At 40.4% G+C, this 21548-nt stretch overlaps 1 protein-coding gene across 7 annotated transcripts in view; it reads left to right on the top strand.

Moving 5' to 3' along the window:
* Nucleotides 1–20902, top strand: part of NKTR (natural killer cell triggering receptor) — a 36933-nt gene extending 16031 nt beyond the window's left edge. For 2 of the 7 annotated variants that reach the window (XM_033052080.2, XM_033052114.2), the window contains 11 exons: nucleotides 5090–5119; nucleotides 5922–6067; nucleotides 7832–8054; nucleotides 8550–8702; nucleotides 9725–9812; nucleotides 11047–11192; nucleotides 12163–15093; nucleotides 15629–15724; nucleotides 15850–15909; nucleotides 16739–16837; nucleotides 18539–20902. In XM_033052080.2, the coding sequence (XP_032907971.1) occupies nucleotides 5090–5119; nucleotides 5922–6067; nucleotides 7832–8054; nucleotides 8550–8702; nucleotides 9725–9812; nucleotides 11047–11192; nucleotides 12163–15093; nucleotides 15629–15724; nucleotides 15850–15909; nucleotides 16739–16837; nucleotides 18539–18617 (4051 nt within the window). In that variant the 3' untranslated portion in view covers nucleotides 18618–20902. Of the gene's footprint in view, nucleotides 1–5089; nucleotides 5120–5921; nucleotides 6068–7831; nucleotides 8055–8549; nucleotides 8703–9724; nucleotides 9813–11046; nucleotides 11193–12162; nucleotides 15094–15628; nucleotides 15725–15849; nucleotides 15910–16738; nucleotides 16838–18538 lie in introns of those variants that run through there. The other 5 variants (XM_033052106.2, XM_033052089.2, XM_033052097.2 and 2 more) reach the window with 5 other exon arrangements.
* The last annotated feature ends 646 nt before the right edge of the window (nucleotides 20903–21548 follow it).

Here is a 21548-nt window from a genome sequence, read left to right as displayed (position 1 = left end):
CGAAATGCTGGTTATAATCAGGTGTGGCTTATATATGGACAAAGAATGAAAAGTCGCTGTTTTAGTTTGGAGGACAGGTGTCTGCTGAGAAAGGCAGGAGCTTCTCTTTGAAATGGAGAATGTAAACCCCCTCCCTCCAAATTATTATCATTTTGAAATCAAGGGGTTCTCAGGCAAAGATATGGGAATTAGGAATAACAGTTCTTTACTAGGGAAATTAAAATAGAAATACAGCACTACAAAGAACAAACCCCAAACCCTGACACAGTCAGAGTACAGCCTGACACCCGTCAGGCAGGGTGTTGGTAGCAGTCCCATTCCATGGTGGCTGCATCCTCCTGCAGTGACAGATGTGGCTCAGTTGGAGCAGTGCTCCTGTACAAGGTGCAGTTTCCCTCCGGAGCTCCAGTGGGGATGTGGAGAAATCCGGTTTTCCTCTGGAGTCCAGTGGAGAAAGGGGCTCCCTTAGTGTCCCAGAACCTCTGTTTTTATCTTGGTAAGAAATGTTGGGCTCTTCCCCCTGGCTGGAGCAACTCCCAATGGGATGCAGTAATTTTATCAGTCCCACAGTGGGACTCAATGGCCATGAGCAGAAAATGACTGGCTGGAGGAAGGATGGGTTGTGAAAAGATAAAGAACAATGCCCTGCCTGGTTTCAATGGATGGCCCATTAGCAGAATATCTCCCACAGAGATCAGGATCACTGCCCCACCCTCAACAGATGGTGATAGAATAGATACTTTTTATCACACTCTGTATTGTAACATGTGGTTTATATATGGACAAAGAATGAAAAGTTGCCGACACCCGGAGATGTGGCTTATAGTCAGTGCGGCTTGTAATTGTGAAATTACTGTAGTTGCTGGGGGAGCACCCTGCACAAACAGAGCCCTGATACCCAGGGCTGTTCTGGATATTCCAGCTCAGTGCCTGGGCTCCTTTGGATGCTGCTCTGGAGCTGTTCTCTCCTTTCTCAGTCCAGCTCATCTGGGCACATCTTGTCTCTTCAGAGCCATTCCATCATTCCTGTGGCCATTCCCCACCTGCCAGTGAGGAAATGCACAGTGCACAGTTCAGCTGTGGTGAAAATGAGGGAATCAAGTGACAGGAATGAGAGTCCTCAGCTCCCTTCCCCTCTCACACCAAATCTGCATTTCTGAACTACATTTGTACCTAAAAGTGCCCCTGCAGAAGGGAGAGGGAAGCAAAACAAAGTGGCCTCTTTGGTAAAAGAGGGAAGTTGTGAGCAGTAATTATTTTCTTGCCTTGTTCAGCTGTGGAGTTTGCTGAGGAAGAAGCTTTTAGTGCAACCTAGAGAGGAGTCCTGGATTCTGTTCCTTATCACTTCAAATGCTTGGAGTTCTTGCCTCTCTGTTCCACAGCTATTTAAAACATGAGTCTGATTTCCTATTACTGACAGTTTTTTTTTTCCTTGAGGGTGTTGTTGGTTTAATGTGTGTTTTCAACTCAGAACTAAATAGGATTTTTTATTATAAAAATGTTTTAATGTGTGCTGCCATGCCCAGTTTATAAATTGAAACAAGGGAACCACTTTGATCTGCTAAATGAAGGATAAAATAATTTGGGAGGACTCTTGTTTTGATTTTACAAATTATTTCTGAATGTTACCAACTCATTAAAAGTAGTTCATATCTTTCTGGTGTCCCAGGTATTTTTCTAATCAACAGTTAATAATTTCCTTTTTTACTGATTTTGGAGCTAATTATTGAGCAGTTGACTGATACAAAAATGAAAAAATGTCAGAGAAGGGGCTGATGTTGCATTATCTTTGAGCATTATTGGTACATGTGCACTTCTCCCACAAGCTTGATCAAAAGTTTATAGAAAAATGAAAACATTCCCAGGATACTCTTGTGTGTAAGCAGTAACAAAAATATCATTTCAGTGCTTGACTATGCAGAGAAAATTAATCACTGAGAGTTTATTGGGGGGGAGCAGAGGGGAAAGGGAGCTGTGGGTAAGCTCAGCTGATCATGCAGTTTTCAAACATTGCTGCTGCTCAGAATTGCACCAGAGGACAAATCCAGTATCAGCTGCTGCAGCTGTTTGGGCTTTTTTTTGCACCTGCAATGTGGTTTTTATTCTAAAATTCTGAACAGAAGCAATCAATGCACATATTTTAGAGAAAACACTGATTTCACTTAGCTGTAGAAAAGCTTCATGGTAGGAGGAGGATGTCAGCTAATTCTGAAATGTTTGAAGCTGTGAACTTCCTGGCTGTGCACGTTTCCTTTGTGAATCCAAACATTTGTGTGCCAGCCTGGGAAGTTTCTGCTTAGGAATGGATTCAGCAGAACCTTTGAACCCCTGTGGAACTGCAAGCATGTGAATAAACCCACAGAAACTGGTTATTCATCTGCTTCAAATTGAACATTTTTTGTTAGAGTGAGATTAGAGGGGAGTGGGGGCATTCTCTTTCTAACTGGTTGTTTTTGCAGTAGTTTTGCAAGCAGGTTTTGTCTTGAGTTTTCTTTTTTTTTTTTTTAAGGAGAACTTTAGTTTGCAAAGTGTACCTTGTATTCTAAAGAAAATTTAGAGCCCTCTTTTAGGCATCCTTTTTCTGCATACGACTTGATTAATATTAATTTAAAATTTGTATTTGATAAAACATAGACTCAGTTTTGTCTGAAAGTGTATTACAATTTATTTCTGCCATTTTTGTGTAAAATTTACAGAAACAGTGTTACATCGTGCGCTCCAAAGGTAATGTCTCATTCCTCTAAGGCTGTGTCCTTTCCTTTTCTTTCTGTTTTTATCTTTCTTGTTTTTCTGATCATATTGTTATGTGCATTGAACCCTTTGTTAGGCCTGAGGTTCATTGGGGGGTGGGTGAGAACGTGCTTTTATCAAAAAGATGATTTTTCTCTTCAGCAGTATCTTAAACCAATTTAAACTTGAGTGGAGCAAGGTATTTGTCCTTTTGTAAAAAACTTGCATAATAGTATCTATTAAAAGGCAGATTTTGAATGGTTTCATTGAGGAGAGCTCTATATAGAAATATTCTAATAAAATATTATTTTGGGGGATGAACTCATCATGACTTTAGGTTTCCATAGTGCCAAGACAGGAGGTAGGTTGGCTCCTGGTTAAGTTCTGAAACCAAAGCAAATAATCAAGGATTGATGCAGAAAACCTTGAAATGCTCTTTTAAAGTGCTCCTTTGCAGAATAAATGTCAGATAACAGCCCTAACACTGAGGTGAGAAAGCTTTCAAAGGCACCACAAGGATTTGGGGCTCTGCTTCTCATGGGAATTTGTTCTGACCAAGTCCTTGTGGTGCATCTGAAAGGATTCTGGGACAGAGCTTCTCTTCGTGTTCTCCCTTGGTGAGCAAGGAGAGAAACCCTGTCCATTTTCTCTCCCAAATTGCCAGTGGAGTGGAGAAACCTCTGCATGTTTTAATGTACCAAGCACCCCTTTCTCTGCTCAGTAAGGACCAGTCTAAAGGCAGCTCCTGCTTAGGTAATTTGCTTAATTAGTCCAATGCTGCTGCAGCCTCCCCAGCCCTGCCTTTGATCCTATTGCTGTTTCCAGCTAATTCTAAACACTAAGTCTTCACTACTATTGGTTTCATTGAAGTAACCCACTTGTATTTATTTCACCCCTTTAAATCAGCTTCATAATTAAAGCCACTTAGATTGTTTACTTAACAGCAGGTTGTTAATGCAGTTAACTCTTGCTTCAAGAGCTTCAAAAGCCATAAGGATTTTTCTCTTTGTAACAGTATGCTGTGTTAGCAAGGAAAAAAAATCAAAGAACACCCACTGCTATTGAGAAATTTAATGTTGTGTTAATAGCATTTATTCCCCTGTGTTAACCCAAAGAAGTTTCTGTGTTATTCAGTATTACAGAAGTGGATGGGCTGGTTGACATTTGGAGCTTTAAAAAAAAAAAATCAAGAGTGTAAACACTCCTGATTGTCTGTTCCACCTTCTGGGATGTATTCTGCACTGCAGTGTTTTGTGACCTAATAGTTCAAAACTCGAGGGAAGAGAAGTGTTTAAGTAATATTTTATTCTAGCAGTGAAAAACTGACTTGTTTGTATCAAATCTGTGTTATTGTAAATTCAGAAAAATCACCTGTGATTGATTATTTATTTTGAGAGAGGGGAAGAAGACTTTAAAAGCACAGTAGTGCTTGGGAGGAGAGGGAGATAGAATGTTTTCGCTTATTAAAGTAACTTCAAAAGTGATTTCTGTTTTATTTCTCCCCTAATATCTGATGTTCTTTACTCAATATTCCTGCATAGCAGGTTCCCCTGTGCAGGAATTCAGGCTCACTTGGAGAAGTAACTTTAGTTTGGTTTTGGAAAAGGATTCACAGCATTAGAATCCAAAAGATTTGTACAAAATGCAGTTGTATTTTCCATTCAATGTGAGAAACTGAAAAATTGGGAGGAAATCTGCATTTATCAGTGAAGTGTAGGAGGCACAGAATGTCTGCTCTTGGTTTTGGGAGGCCTGTGAGGTTTTTGAGGTTTTGAGCTGAAGTGTTTGATGATTTAAGCCAGAAATAATTGCTTTGTATTCTGAGTCAGGAGGCTAAGCAGGTAAATGGTGAGTGAGAAAAGTGGTGGGAGGTGAGGGAAAGCAGAGAATCTCTCACATGTCATAACTTTCTTTTTTTAAATAAACTGTCTTTAAAGTGACCTTGCAATCTAAGAAGCTAACAAGCTCAGAAACGTTTAAATCCCACTGGTCACCTAATATTTATCACCAAATTGTATCTTCTCTGTGATTAAAAATCATAAATTTACATTAAATGTGTATTTAAAGACACTTGGAAATTGTTTGTTGCATGCATGAAATGATACTTGGTACAGCTTTCAGTATGCACACTTAGCTAAACTTCAAACAAATACCATGTCAAAGTTTAAGAAAGCCTGTGTATATAATCTGTAATTTTAATTTGTTAATTCCATGTATTTAACTGTGTTTTTTCACTATTTTTGTCTTACCTTCACCTCTTTCTTTTTTTTTTTTCTGTGTCATTCTCCTCTTTTACTTCATCTGAATCGCTGATTTTATTTTATTTTACCATCTTCCCATCTTGCTGTTTGTCCAACAGAACAACAAAACCTGCTCCTCATCTCGATGGGTGAGAATCCTTTCCAATTTCTCAAATGATTGCTGAAGTTTGAAGGTTATATTGAAAGTAGGCAACAATGGGGAAACAAATCCTGAATTCTGTGGAAGATTATACAATGGGAAACGATGGAAAACAAAAGTTTCAGTTCTATAAAAATTTCAAGTCGCAACTTATTTCCTAAAGCTGGACAAAAACTTGAATTGTCTTAAATCCTAAGATTATTTCTTTAAAACTTGTTGCTACCCTCAGCCCATAAATCTGGGAGTTGAATTGCCAAGTTTAATATATTTGAGCAGTCATCTCTTTTGGGGCATGTTTTATGCCTACAATTTATGGGGCAAATGGAAGACAGAGAGAGAAATGTGGCACCACAGAACAAAACCGAGGATTTCTTGATTTTTTAACTGTCCCTACAGTGCCAGGGGGGAATTGTGTCCTGGGTTTGTAGAGATCTATAAATTCTTCTTCTCTGGGGAGGACTTTTGTCATGTTTGATCTCTATTGCACAAAACTGCAAAAATAGAAGGGTGGGTTAGGAATTACAATCTGTTTACCCTGCGCTGGTAGAGGAGAGGAGACTGCTTCAATTTGAGGGAAATACTTGATGTCAGAGTGGATCTTTGTTTCACATTGCATAAAATCTCAGCATTGTTGTCAATGTTAGACTTAAAATCATTTCAAAAATCTTATTTAATGCATTAAGAGTTCAATGTTTCTACCTCAGAGTAACTTTTAAGATGTGAAATTAATTGGACAATCATTACAGTGATTCATAGCTATTTTGTGCTTTGTGAATACTTTCTTTCTGCAGTGTGCATGTTGTCTTTGGACTGGTTATTTCTGGGTTTGAAGTCATAGAACAGATAGAAAATCTCAAAACCGACACTGCGAGCAGGCCCTATGCAGACGTGCGAGTCATTGACTGCGGGGTGCTGGTCACCAGGTCAGCTAAGGATGGTGAGTGCCAGCATTCCCAAAATTACTGATGTCCATGTTCTCAGAGAGCATAAAAATTCCACCAGCAGCTAAAAGTCATTATGGTAAACTGCAAAATCTTAATTACAGTAATTTCACTATTATAAACCGCACCATTTTGACTAAAATTTTGGTCCGAACCCAAAGTGCGGCTTATAATCAGGTGTGGCTTATATATGGACAAAGAATGAAAAGTTGCTGTTTTAGTTTGGAGGACAGGTGTCTGCTGAGAAAGGCAGGAGCCTCTCTTTGAAATGGAGAATGTAAACCCCCTCCCTCCAAATTATTGTCATTTTGAAATCAAGGGGCTCTCAGGCAAAGATATGGGAATTAGGAATAACAGTTCTTTACTAGGGAAATTAAAATAGAAATACAGCACTACAAAGAACAAACCCCAAACCCTGACACAGTCAGAGTACAACCTGACACCCGTCAGGCAGGGTGTTGGCAGCAGTCCCATTCCATGGTGGCTGCATCCTCCTGCAGTGACAGATGTGGCTCAGCTGGAGCAGTGCTCCTGTACAAGGTGCAGTTTCCCTCCGGAGCTCCAGTGGTGATGTGGAGAAATCCGGTTTTCCTCTGGAGTCCAGTGGAGAAAGGGGCTCCCTTAGTGTCCCAAAACCTCTGTTTTTATCTTGGTAAGAAATGTTGGGCTCTTCCCCCTGGCTGGAGCAGCTCCCAATGGGATGCAGTAATTTTATCAGTGCCACAGTGGGACTCAATGGCCATGAGCAGAAAATGACTGGCTGGAGGAAGGATGGGTTGTGAAAAGATAAAGAACAATGCCCTGCCTGGTTTCAATGGATGGCCCATTAGCAGAATATCTCCCATGGAGATCAGGATCACTGCCCCACCCTCAACAGATGGTGATAGAACAGATACCTTTTATCACACTCTGTATTGTAGCCCCAGACAGTTGCCGACACCCGGACACGCGGTTTATAACCGTGAAATTACCGTAATTCTTGCAAGCCTGCAAAATGTAAATCTTGGTCTAGGAGAAAAAGGCACAACAAAAAAAAATTATTTTCTGCCCTCAATATTTGTCCCCTGTTCATGTTAGAGATTGACATGACAAACTCAAAAAGGGATGAAAAGCTATTTTTCTGTGTTTGAAAAAACAAGACACAAAGATGGATTTTGTGCACTTTCCAAAGGTTTATGATTCTGTAAAGTTAATATATGCAATATATGTGGTCAAGCTTATTTTCCTTTTCATGGTGATTCACAGAGAATAAATCATCTTAAATATATGTTTGGACAGTCTCTGTGAATTAGTGGTGTGTTAAAAGTTTGCATTTTCTACCTAATTTCTGCTTTTCTGTAAGGATATGGTGGTTATTTATATCCTTTAGAGAAAGTAAAGAGGAGCCATGGTGTAAAAGTGTGAGGATACAGGAAAGAGAAAATGACAAAGCTTTAAAAATAAAGAATACAACAACTGAGCCAGCAACTAATTTGTTTTTAATCTTTGATTTGCAACCTGTGCATTGTTTCCAAAAGCACCTCTTTTTTTTTACTGTAAGTGCTCTTTATTTATCTCTGTATTCTGTCTTTGCTGGAAAATGGATTTAGACTGGGCACAATCAGATTAATTTTTATTATGATTATTTAATATTGTGAAAAAGTTCACAGTGCTTGTCTAAAATGGCCTGTTTGTGTATTTATACATTTATAAAATTGTGTGCTTTGTGCTTTTACATGCACACACATGTGCACAGTGTAAACTGAAAATATCTGTTCAAGCTTTGGAGAAGAAGAAGAAAGTTTGCTCTGACTCAGAAGCCTCAGAGTCCTCCTCCAGTGAATCCAGCTCTTCAGAATCCTCATCTGAGAGCGAGGCTGAGAATGAAAGGAGCAGGAGGAGGAAGAGGAAACGGAGAGCTAAAACCAAACAGTCCAGGAAACGGAGGAAGGAGGAGAGGAAGAAAGAGGATCCAAGGTGCAAGAGAACCTCAAGCCAAAGACGGTGACTGCTCTCTTAAATTTAACAATTGCACTGAAATCTGGGCAATTCTGCTTTGTTTTCATGAAGTGCTCAAATAGTAAATATGAAAATACTTTTAACTTTGGGGTTTAGTGCATGATTTTGTAAACAAACAACAATCCCTAAAGCTGAGCTTGTTGAGTTTTCCATTAAATTGAAGGTCTTTGCAGACAGAAGCAAGAGTGATGTTGAAATAACTAAATCCCAGGCCTCAGCACACCTGTGTGAAAGGGAGACTTTAGGCAAATTGCAGAACTTTATACATATATTTGATTATATTTTAAAAATATTTCACAACAAGCTGTAACTGAAAAACAGAATTATGTGCTGTAAAGCAGGAACTGAACTGTCACCAGTAATAGTGACCCATCCTCAAATTTTGGTTTTAGTTTGCTCCATCTTGTCATGGAATCCTGTGTCAAAAGGGATTTTTTTTTCCCAGCTAATTGTGATTTCTCACCCTGCCCTTTCCCTTAGCAGCCTTTCTGACAAGAGCGATGGCGCAGACAAAGTCGACCTTAGCACAAAGCGGGACAAGCCCGTGGTACGTCCTGAAGAAATCCCCCCAGTGCCTGAAAATAGATTTTTGCTCAGAAGAGATGTGCCTGTTGTCAATGTAGAGCCTGAACCGTAAGGAACTCTGAGCTTTTTATTCTGCCTTGCTGAAAACTGTGCATGAAATATTCCTGTTAACGTTCTCTTCCTGGTGCTGCTGCCTGCAGTGTCAGAATTGCTGCATGAGGTCATTTAATTGTCCTTTTTAAAGTTTCCTTTGTGATATTCCTTGTGACCTGTGCCAGGGGTTTTCAGTGAGATCTTGAGATGATTTCATTGATCTTTAAGGGTGTTAAATGCAATTAAAAGCAATTAGTGAATAATTTCAGAGGTAATCATGCAATGCAAACCACAGGAAATCCTTGATTGCAAGGGAAACTTGGGATTGGGAGAGGTGATTTTTCATCTTTCTTCAACTGATGAAGAAACTTTGGTTCAGAATCAATCACCTGGAATTTTGTGACTTATCAGAGTTTGGGAATAAGAGAAAATCCTCTTCTTTTGCTACCAAGGAAGTCACAAGTTCACAAGATGCTTTCAATGTGTTTTGTACCTCCACTGTCAAATTTCCTTGTTTTTTTAACTGAGCTAATCCATTACAGTTCCAGATACCTCTGAAATCAGTTGGGTTTATTTGGTGTTGGGTTTTTTCCTTTCCCTTAATGCTACAGATTCCTTTAAGTCTTTTCTTGGCTCGTCACTCTCATTCCCAAAGATTTGCTAACTGCTTTTGGGGATATTACACAAGCTGAAAGAAGCAAAGCTTTAGAACTTATCCTGATACTCTTCTGCCCTTGTTGTCTTCAGGATTTGTGCCCCAAACACAAATTAACCTCTTGTGACAGTGTTTTGCAAGTTCATTGTTAGCATTAATTTCTGTGTCAAGAGACCAGGCTGCACATTTGGTTGAAAACAAATACATGTTGATTTGCTTTCTGTTGCAGAACTCTCTTGCTTTGTTTCTTGAAAAAAAACCCACTGAATTCTGTCTGAAAATAAATAAGATGATGAATATTTCTCACTTTTAACTTACAATTAGTTTAAGTTAATTGTGGTTTTTTTTGCTGTGTAACTTCATACTTTATTAATTTATGTAGGAAGCTTCTTGATGCTGCACCAGTTCTGACTGACCAGAAACCATCAGTCTCTAAATCTGGACGAAAAATTAAAGGAAGAGGCACAATAGTATGTGACAATTTTATTTATTTCTTTATTTCCTCTCTTCCCTACTTTGAGCTTTGAATTTCCCTGGAGGGCTTTGTATGACACTTTATTTACATGTTGTAGGATCCAGTTTTGAAAGCATTGAAATCTTGTCAGGTAGTTGATTTTTATAACACTTCTTTTCCATCCTTCCTGTTACTGTCTTTTTACTTAAAGATTGTTTGGAGAAAAAGAAATGCCAAAATGGAATGCTTGGAAATACTTACGTAAATAAAGACTTAGGGAAAAATAACTTAAAGCTGAGTGGAATTGGATTCTGCCAGATATTGGGCTGTCCTTTTTTTTTTTTTTTTCCATCATTTTGGCAATTATGCCAAAATTAAGAATGAAAAAAGATGTCAAGTATGAAATGTGAGAATTAGGAAGGTCCCTGACACCCTGCAATCTTTTAGGCCATTCTTCTGTAAAAGCTGTTTAAGTAGTCATTACTTCAGCTGAAACAGTAGGGAAGGTCAGGTTATCTTGATTTTGGATTTTTTATATAAGAGGGATGTCAATTGCTTCTGTAATTCCCTGGATAAATAAATACATGCATCTTTGTGATTTTATTATGGGGGGCAACACATTTTTTTTCTCCCATTTTTACTGCTGTCATAAGTGACTCAGAATAATTGAGTCAAATCCAGATGTGCTTTTGTTGAGTCAAGGAGCATCTGATTTCCTCACAGAATTTACCTAAGTGTGTATCCCACTGGGTAATGGAAAATAATGAGTTAGCAGTAGCAGAGTTCTTTCTCTGCTGCACAAGTAGCTCTTGTTGCCTACTTAAATGCTGCCTAAGCATAATTTTTTAAATCTGAAGCTTCGTTACTCTTTTTTGTGAAAGAGTTCAGGGTTTTTTTTGAGGTTTTTTGTGTTCAGTTTTCTATTTTTTAAATTGCTTTAAAGTGCCTTAATCTGGATTCCCATTTCTGAAGAGTTGAACAGCAGTAACTTGAAATTGAGTTTTGTCTTTTACTCCTACAAACCATGAAGTGTCTGACTAAAGTGAAACATCTGTGCTTAAAAAAACGAGGCTGGTTATCTGCAGTAATTGTTATTCCAAACGAGAATCCATGGCCTCTTCCTCCATTCTTCCTTTCACGTTTGGAGGAGCTGGCTGAGCTGCTGGCCTGTCTCAGAATGCTGTGAGTGTGAAAAGCAGCAGTGGTTGTGTCTAAAAGCCTCCTGCAGCTGTGTGTGTTTGCTGTCCCAGCGCTATCACACCCCGCCGCGCTCCCGCTCCTGCTCCGAGTCCGACGATGAGGAGAGCAGCGAGACCCCTCCCCACTGGAAGGAGGAGATGCAGAGGCTGCGCACGTACCGAGCACCCAGCGGGGAGAAGTGGAGCAAAGGAGACAAGTAAGATCAACCTTGCACAACTCTGAGGTGTCCTGGCCTTTGGCAAGCCCTGATGGATTGTGTAGATGTCCCACATCAGTACCAGGATGAGAGGAAATGACCTCAGGTTGTGCCAGGAGAGGTTTAGCTTGGATATTAGGAATTTCTTTTTTTTCCACAGAAAGCAGGCTGCCCAGGGAAGTGTGGAATCACCATCCCTGGAAGTGTTCAGAACACATGTGGATGTGGCACCTGAGAACATGGTTTAGTGCTGAACAAGGTGGTGGTGCTGCTGGTTGGACTTGGTGATCTCAAAGGTCTTTTCCAACCTTAAAGATCAGTGATTTCCTTATCCTCAAAGTGGATTACGTGGTTTCTTTGGAGTAAAACTGTCAAATCCACTAAGAAAGAACATACAACTAAAACAATTTTGTTTTGTTGTTTGCAAACTGTGTGATGGATGCAAGTCAGCTCTCCAAAATTCCTATGACTTGATACTAAATATGAGTTTCTATCAAGTTACAAGAGATAAATCTTAAAAGGACAACTTAAATGTATTATACGTAACTATCAGTGAATAATTGCAAATGTTTCTGATTATTCTTTTTTTATACACTGAGATGTTTTAAAATTTGTATTTGAATGTGATTTAAGGATCCTGTAGTTGTAGAGGTCAAAGTCCTGCAGACTGGGTAATTAAGACTTTAAATCTCTTTATGCAGGTCCTAAAATATGCAAGATTTGCTGGTGTTGGCTGATTTATTTCTTAAGGGAGAAGTAGCTCTTGATAGTGATAAATTCTATATCTTAAAATTGTAAAAAGTATATCTTAAAATGAGTGTAAGGAGCCTAAAGCAATTCTCTGCTATTAAAGTGTGTGTGCTAGGGTTTATGTAAACTTACTTAAAATTAAGTTTAAAAATACTTAATTTTATCTAAAGGTTTTTATAGAATTTACATTTATTCTGGGGTTTATCTGTTTGCTGTCCAGGCTGAGTGACCCCTGTACAAGCAGATGGGATGAGAGAAGTGCATCCCGGAGATCCAGGTCCTGGTCCCATAACGGTTACGCTGATCTGAGCACTGTGAGATACTCCAGCCATCACAAGAAGCACAGGAAAGAGAAGAAGAAGGTGAAGCATAAAAAGAAATCGAAAAGGCAGAAGCATTTCAAGAAGCACAAGCAAACAAAGAAAAAGAAAACATCAGCATCCTCAGATGTAGAATCCTCTCATTCCTTCCACAGGAGGACAAAATCGTCCTGTGATCGTGAGAGGAAATCTCGTTCTTCCTCATTGTCTTCCAGGCGCTCATCCAGGAGAGACTGGTCTAAATCTGATAAGGAAGACCAGAGCTTGTCGTCTTTATCGAGCAGAGGGTCTCGATCGTACTACAGGTCCAGATCCAGGTCTAGATCCAAATCAAGATCTTACTCCAGAAGAAGTTCTAGATCGAGATCAGCTTCTAAATCATCGCGATCTCGCAGTAGGTCACGGTCCAGTTCTAACCCCAGGCAGCAAAAGACTGTTCCCAATTCTCCACGAAATATTTCAACGCGGTTAAATGACTCTAAGTTGACCAAGACTACTGAGCCTGTCCGAGCAGTGATACTGCCCAGTGACAAGGTTATCGTGCCACCAGTTGTCCCAGAAAACCTCCCTGTCATTCCCTTAAGTGACAGTCCCCCACCTTCAAGGTGGAAACCTGGGCAGAAACCTTGGAAGCCATCGTACGAGCGGATTCAGGAGATGAAAGCTAAAACAAACCACTTAATTCCCACCCAAACCAATTACAACTTAGTGGTGGTGAAGGAGGCCAACACTTCTTCCTCGTACCGCAAGCAGGAGAGGAGCTCTGAGAGCGATCGCAGTGGTTACTCCAAGGGCCGCAGCGACAGGAGCTCGGAGAGCTGGCCCAGGTCCAGGAGCAGATCCTCTCGAAGCCGCTCATACTCGAGATCCTACTCCAGGTCTAGAAGCCCATCGAGCTCGAGGACAAAATCTCCTTCTTCTGGCAGGTCAGCATCCCCCAGTAAATACCGCAGTGACAGGTCGGGGTACAGCGAGTCCACGTCCGACTACTCCCTCAGCGAGGAGGACAGGCACAGGAGCAAAAGGAAATCCACATCCAGCGACCCCAAAGCTCGGGGCCTCAAAGTGAGGCAGGAAACGAGCTCTGAGAGCACTTTGCCTTACAAGCATCCAAAGGACTACGACGAGTCTTCCCAAGGCTTGAAGGAGAGCGACAGTTTGTCATCCTCAGACTTCTCCTCCGACAGCGAGCGCTCCGCCAAAGCGGGCCAAGAAAAAGAAGGCCGCTTTCCATTAGAAGGGGATGCTGAGAAACAGGATAAAAATAGCTTAAGTTCTGAGAGAGGGGAGGAGAAAGCCAAGGGGGAGCAGGATTCTGATCACTCTAAAAAGAAGGCAGCTAAGGAGAAATGCGCGGAGCAGCCCAGAGGTGCTGCGAAAACAAAACGCAAATCCTACTCAGGTAGCAAATGGGACTCAGAGTCCAATTCTGAAAGAGGAGAGGCAAAGCATAACAGGGGGGACTCCAGACCCTCCTCTGGGAAAGAAGAAGGAGAGGCCACCTCAGGGTCTGACACAGAGCTTAATGTTACCAAAAGGATAAAAAAACAATCCAATTCCTCAGAGGGCTTTTTGGGTTCTGACTGCACGTGGAAGGCAAGCAAACAGTTGTCATCTTCTGAATCTGAGAGTTCTTGTTCCAGCTCAGCAGACACTCGAGGCAAGTCGAAAAAACACAAACATGGGTTGAAAAAGACTCCTAAAAAATCACATTCCAAAAAAGCAAAAGAAAAATCAAAAGGCAAAAAGGAGAAAAAACACAAAGTCCAGAAAAGAAAAGAAACGTTTCATTGGCAGCCCCCCCTTGAGTTTGGGGAAGAAGAGGACGATGAGATAAATGAAAAGCCGGTTACTAAGGATGATAAAAAAGAAAAGCAGCTTAGCAGGGACATAAAGGATAAAAAACAAGTTTATGAAAAGGATGAAATAGTCACTGATAAAATGGGAAATGGTGAAAAGTCGTGTGTGAATGAAAACCTTTTAGATAAAACCACCGCATGTGGGGCCTCACCAGATTGCAGCAACCTTAATAAAGAGCCTATTGAAACGAGCACTTCAGCTGGTATTTTAAACTCAGGAATAAACGTGGCTGCCTGCAAGAGTGAGATTAAAGAAGCTGAAGAAAATAACCAGAATGGGCTGGAAGATGTTATTCAGACAGATGACAACATGGAGATTTGTACTCCGGATCGTAACTCGCCGGGGAAGGTGGATGTGGATGTTTTGTCTCCTGTCATTCTCACTGCTAAACCTTTAAGTGCTGGTGTGAAAAAAGAGTTCCAGGTTGAGACTCCCGAGCAAGATGCTGTCAAACTGGGAAACAACATAAGAGACTTTATTAATATTAAAGAAGAAAAAGAAACGGGAAGGCAAGAAAATAACTCTACCCCTGTGTCTGGTGCTAAAGACTGCAGTTTAAAAAATGAAATTTCTGAAAATACACCAAGCAATATGATAGACAATAAATGGAAACCTTTGCAAGGTGCTGGTAACTTAAAACCACCAACAATTAGTACAGCCACGGAGGTTAAAATTGTAACATCAGTACCAGAGCCTAAACCAGCAGGTTTAAGAATTGAAATAAAAGCAAAAAATAAAGTAAGGCCTGGGTCTCTTTTTGATGAAGTGAGGAAAACCGCCCGGCTGAATCGTCGGCCAAGGAACCAAGAAAGTTCCAGTGAGGAGGAATCTCCAGGCAGAGATGACAACAGCCCTTCCAGGAGTCTCAGCAGGTCACGAAGTAAATCTGAGTCTAAATCCAGGCACAGAACCAGGTCCATATCCTACAGCCACTCCAGGAGTCGATCCCGAAGTTCTACCTATTCATATCGGTGAGAAGCTTGTGCTGCTGCCAGCTGAATGTTCTTATCTTTTCAAGGCTTTTCAGGTTGTGGGTTTTGTTTTTTAACAGTCCTGTCTTATAGAACCACAGAGTGGTTTGGGTTGGAGGGGACCTTAAAGGCCGTCCTGTTCCACCCCTACCATGGCAGGGACACCTTCCATTATCCCAGGCTGCTCCAAGCCCTGCCCAGCCTGGTTTTGGACACATCCAGGAATCCAGGGGCAGCCACAGCTCTGGGCACCTGTGTCAGTGTGAAGTGTCCTTCTTGTCCCCAGTCCCTCTCCAGCTCTCCTGGAGCCCCTTTAGTCCCTGCAAGGGGCTCTGAGCTCTCCCTGGAGCCTTCCCATCTCCAGGTGAACATTCCCAGCCTGGCTCCAGCCCTTGGATTAACTCGGTGGCTGAATCACCTAGCAAGTATGGGATAAATATTCAACTAGAAACCCAGAGATTCATAACTCCTCCTGGTTCCCTCTTTCTGCTGCTCCTCTCCTCAGTTTGTTCTCTCCTGGTGTCCCTGGCTGCAGGTCCAGGAGCTACTCGAGGAGCCGGAGCCGGGGCTGGTACAGCAGGGATCGCTCCAGGAGCCGCAGCAGCTCCTACCACAGCTACAAGAGCCGCAGGTGAGTCCTGCAGCTGCACACGCTGCCAGCCCTGTTCTCCTCCTCTTCTTCCCCCTCTCCCCTGCTCTCTGCAGCACTTCTGTTTCTGTTGACTAAAGCCCCCTGTGTGGTTTGGATTTTGGCAGTCGGAGCTACAGCAGGAGCCGATCCAGGAGCAGCTCCTACGGTCACCACAGTCGATCCAGGTATGGATTGTCCTTTTATACAAGCTCTGCAAGAATGTGCTGCCCATCAAATCATCTTTATTTGCATTTCTTTAAAGTAGACTGCATTACATAATTATTGTATATGATACTATTATATATCATCCATACTACCTGTTTTATTATACATACTGTAATACAAGTGCATATCTAAATGCGTATTTTTTATTTTAAAAATACAAACTTTTTGAGATCAGTTTTATCTCATAGAATCCCAGAATGACTTGGGTTAGACAGGACCTTACAGATGAGCTATTTCCAACCCTCTGCCATGGGCAGAGGCACCTTCCCCTAGACCAGGGTGCTCCAAACCCCCTCCAGCCTGGCCTTGGACACTTCCAGGGATCTGTAGTACTTAAAATTATTATTATAATACCATGATGGGAACTTGAATCAAAATGCACACAAGACACTTTGAAAAGCTGAAAATAACCAAACCATCCTGGCATTACAGTTGCAGGTAATGCTATAAGTAGTAGTGAACACATTTGCTTTTAAATAAAATTGAGTTAGAAATGGAATCATTTTTCTTGCTTTCAGAAGTATCAACAAACAAGAATTTTACTGGAAAACAAAAAGAGAGAGCACAAAACTTTATAAATTCTTAGTATGTCATTCCTAATAAAATTTGAGATTTTGACTGTTATTTACTGAAGATTGTTGTGTGGAAACCTTTATAAAGTAGAATTATTTGCCACATCATTGAAAGTAATTTCATGTCTCTATATAAATATCCTTTAAATTAGCATTTAAAACAGCATTTTAGACCAGCAATTGTGAATTCACAATTCCATTTCCCCCCCTTTTAAAGCAGGTCCTACACCTATGACAGTTACTACAGCAGGAGTCGGAGCAGGAGCAAGAGGAGCGACAGCTACCGGAGATCCCGGAGCTACGACCGGAGATCCAGGTGGGTCTGAGCCTGCTTTGCTGCACAAGGATTTGCTGAACACAAACACAGGATGTTTAACAAGGCCACAGTGCTGTTTTTTTTCCCTATAAAAGTAAGAAATACACCCAGCACAAGTAATAATTCAAAGCAAATTCTAATTAAAATCGGTGTGTGCGTGTGAGCAAGGAAGTCGAAAGCTCTGATATTCCAAATATGAGGGTGGGGAAGCAGCCAGGATAAGAAAAAGTTGATTTCCATTTCATTGTATCCATGCATTCAGAATTAGCACCTTTTCCCATGGAAATGGTGAAGTGCCCATCCCTGGAATTGTTAAAAACTTGTGGAAATGGCATTGAGGACATGGTTAAATAGTGGGGCTGAATTGGACTTGATGATCTCAAAAGTCCTTGCCAACCTTAATGATTCTATCATTTGGATTTTTTTTAAATAATATCAAGTATTTCTTAAAACCCACATAGCTCTCAAGATTTAAATCAAGTGCTCTGTTATGGATTAAAAGCTGCCTGCTATACAGAGAATTCTGCTGGATGGTAAATTCTTTTTGGTTACACTGCAGAAGTGGATTTAAAACAATCTGGAAGGGAAATTAAAAATTTTGCCACAATCCAGATTAATTTTTAACTTCATAGAATGTATTTTGAAAGAATATTTTTACCTGCAAATCTGATGAGTTTAGAATAAATTTTATTCTCCTCAGTTCAGGGGATTTCTATAACTGTAAGTGAGCACATTTCACTGAGATCAGAGATATGGAGAGTTGTAGATACATATAATATCCCTGATTTGTTTTATACCTTTTAATATGCCCCCTGTTAGTCATAAATCAGGTTTCTAAGACTACTGTACACTTCCATCCTGTCCCCATATGAATTTTTTCACAGCTTTATACAAACTCTTAATGGACTTTGTTCTCACCCATTTGCACAAAGCAACTCTCATCTTGTGTTGGAGGGAAAATTAATGAGATTTAATGAAGAATGTGGAAATAAACGTAAAAATTTTTGCTTTATTACATTGAGGAGCTTCAGTGTGGGATTAGGAAATGCTCACCTTTCACTCAGAAAGCTTCCCTTGCAGGCAGGAGGCTGGAAAATCTCTGAAAGCTCGTTCTGTGTAATTTGAACTTGTCCTGTGGCTTGTCTGAAACCATCTGGGCTCTGTGTTGACATTTGGCCAGGTGCTGAGCTTGGAATTTGTCTGGAGGAGCCAAAACATTTTAAATACAATTTCCACACTGCACACACACAAACACACCTCTGTTGAGGTTATGGGGCCTAATTTTTAAGACTCTCCTTCAAACAAGAAAATAAAATGGATAAACCAAGGAATTGTGAAATTATCACAGCTGAGAAATGCTTCCAGTGTAAAATTCCACTTGTTAGAATGCACTTCTCACTCAGCTCAATTAGCTTTTATAAAAACATTAATTTGGGATGGTTTTTAGCTGTAACAGAGAAAGCAAGAAGGTACAAACAGCTTGACTTGTTACAAAGAGTTTTCATCATATGGAGTTAATGATTATTTCCTTTTGAGTTCCTTTAATGAGTCCTTCACTTACAAGAAATACAATCCTGTAAAAAACTGGTGTGTTTTCTTATCTATGACAATTTTTTTACATGATGCAATTTTAAATTTGAACCTCAAACTGCAGCTCTGAGGCACTGAAATGTTTTTTTTGGTTTTTTTTTCTCCTTGCAGGTCCTACGGCTCCGACAGCGACAGCGATCGCAGCTACTCCAACAACAGGAGCCCCAGTGAGAGCAGCAGATACAGCTGAGAACGTTCCTTGGAGGATGGAAACTATTCCAGAAGTTTTTCAGTGTTACTTTCAAAAAAAAACCCTGTTCTGACAGAGTCACAAGTGAAGGTTGTTCGCTGAATTAGGTGAAACTTTCCCTTTTAACAGTGAACTCGACTCTCTGCTTACAGAGAGAAGGACTGAGCTCGACAGCTGATGTTATTTTTTATTTTTTTTTAATGTCAAATGCAACTTTTACAAAATAATAATAAAAAAAAACAAAGCTTGGTTTCCTTGAATCAGCTTTTCCAAGCCATGAATTGCTTAGGTGAATTGCTGCCACCACTTTTTGGGTGCAGCAGTCAGGACTGTCTTCGAGTCTGTTTATAAACACCTTAGGAAAGATGTGCTAGCAACAATTAAACTGTGAAGTCGATTTCTTAAAAAGGCTGCCATTTCTAGTTGATGAAAAAAGCTTTTTTTTATTGCTGGGAGCTGTTTCCATGCTGTCTTGTTTGTTGATTATTGCATTCTACACAGGATATAGGTGAGGAAAACAAAGCCTGCCACTCTGTCTTAATCCCTCCTGAGCTGTGATGTTCTGGATTTCTGCTGGCAAAGGTGAGCTGAGGCACAGGGGGAATTGTCAGGCTGACAAGCAGTGAGCAAAAGTGTGATGAATGAATTTGGAGCTTGATATCCAACTTGTCTCAACTTCTTATGTTTAAAAGAGGAATTTTGTGATAAACAGCAATGTCCTTCAGAGACTAAAAAAGTTTCTAAACACTTCCTGATTTTGATTTCAGTTCTTATTGCAGTGCTTGGCATCCTTCAACACATTTTGAAAGTTGTGAACCATGAGTGTATCATGAGTTTGTCCACAAACTGACATGATGGTAATTTTTTGAGAAAACCTCCTTTATAAAAGCTCTGTATCCCATTCACCATAGGGAATATCAGACACTGATATTGCAGATATTGAACTACATCTTGTTAAAACAGGGCTACAGAAATACTGGGATGCCTCATAAAAAACATGGACAGTATTTTCAAAGTGAAGTTTAGTCCCAAAAATTACTCTTAAGTTACAGGCAAATGGTTTACAAAAAAAATAATATAGATTCAAGCTGAAGACCATTGAGTAATTCCTACAATATTCTGATTGAGTTGATTTAAAATAATCTGTAAAGTTTTTTGGGGGTTTAGAAAGTTGTGTACTGAGAAGCAGATGTTTTAATGGCAGAATGTAACCTGAAATTTGGGGTTTTTAGTGACAAAACAAACGTGGTTTGATTAGAGTTAACAAGCACTGTTGTACCAGGACAGTTTCCATCACTGACTTTCTGTAATATCTGGAGATGTTTTCATTTCCTCACTTTCAAATATTGGAAACCATTTTTCTTAATCTCATCAGGCCCCAGCAGCTTTGAAAATTAAAAGCAGTAATTTCTCACTGAGGCATCAATTCTTTCTCTTTGATTTGATGGAGCTCCCCCAGATTTGATGATTTTTTGGTACACTCATGAAAAACAAGTTCAGAGGGAGATGGTGATGATTCCCTCCATTTCTGTCCACCCACAGCACCTTCCTGAAACTGAATTGGCCATGGAGGTTTTTCACTTTTCCTACAGGTACCCAAAACTGCTCTTACCCCTGTCCTACACTTACTGTTTAGTGACAAGTGTGTGCACGTAACCTTCCCACCCTTTGGTAAACTTCTCATGCTTTTTAGCATTAAATCCATTTAATTGCCAAGTCAGGATACATTTACAGATGTGTTTCTAACAGCAGCAGCCATCTCAGAGTCCTGAACAAATATTTCACTGATATTTTTTGTAGTTTTATAATTTTCAGTACAGCTGTAACTTTTTCCCCTTACTAAGGAAATAGAACTAGAGGGTTCATGGTGTTACAAAATATACAAATATAACCATTACTATTCAATACCTGTTAGTGAAAACACTGCTCCAGGATCAGATTTTTATCATTTTTCAGATCTCATTTGACTTTTTAAGGCCAGGATAAGTTAACAGAAATACAGTTAATCAATTAACTGTAGTTATCAAAAATTACTGCACTGTCACTAAAGTCTTTCATATCTTTTAGTCCAAGGTTTGTAAAGAAATTCCATCAGGTAGAGAATGGTTGGGGAGAGGTTGAGGGAAGGGCTGGGGGTATTTTTACTTAGTGAAGTCTGTTAAATTGTGCTGCAGATAGAAAATGTCCCCCTGAGCTGGTTTTCTAACGCTGCTCTATGGTTTTGCAATTTTGTTATTCCAAAGTAGTTGCTGTTTGTAAAATAAACTTTTGTACATATCTGCAAATGCTGGTTTCTCTACATCTGGTAAAATCCATGGTGCTGCTTGAAGGAAACAGGCAGGAAAATTAAAAATGCACTTTCAGAATCCACTTTTGTCCCTTGCAAGGCTCAGACACAAAGTTGCTTTTCCTTTTCCTGACCTACATAGGGGAACGATTCCTCAGCAGGACTCTGGGTTTACATAACAGTCACTGGAGGAACAAATATTTTCAAATTTCCAAGTGATTTGAGGTCTCACCATTTCCTCAAGATCTAGAAAAGATTCCTCTCCTTGGTGAAAAGAAACACTTAACAGATCTGCACAGAAATCTGGGAATGGGCTGAGCTTATCTTCTTTCCCAAAGCCTCAATCCCAGCTCATTTCCTCAGCACCTTGGCAATGTGGTGGTGCCTTGCAGGCTCATCCAGCAGAATTTCAGCCTTTCTGTTCCACACAAAGTGGATTGCAGAAATGCTGGCTGTGGCATGAGGGAAAGAGGAATTGCCTGAGCTAAAAAGGGTGAAGGGAGGTGGTTCCTTGGTGTTCCAGGGTGACCTGGCACTGCCTGGCCTTGGAGAGGGTGGCACCTCAGAGCAGAGGGGACAGTGCTGGGCAGGCTCTTGTGTCCCAGGGCAGCACAAACCAGCGTGGCCTGGGATGGCTTGGTCAG

Source organism: Catharus ustulatus, chromosome 1, assembly GCF_009819885.2.
Source record: "Catharus ustulatus isolate bCatUst1 chromosome 1, bCatUst1.pri.v2, whole genome shotgun sequence".
In the NCBI taxonomy this organism is placed as follows: Eukaryota; Metazoa; Chordata; class Aves; order Passeriformes; family Turdidae; genus Catharus; species Catharus ustulatus.
Note: the sequence above shows the minus strand (reverse complement) of the source record. Positions and strands in the feature narration are given on the sequence as shown.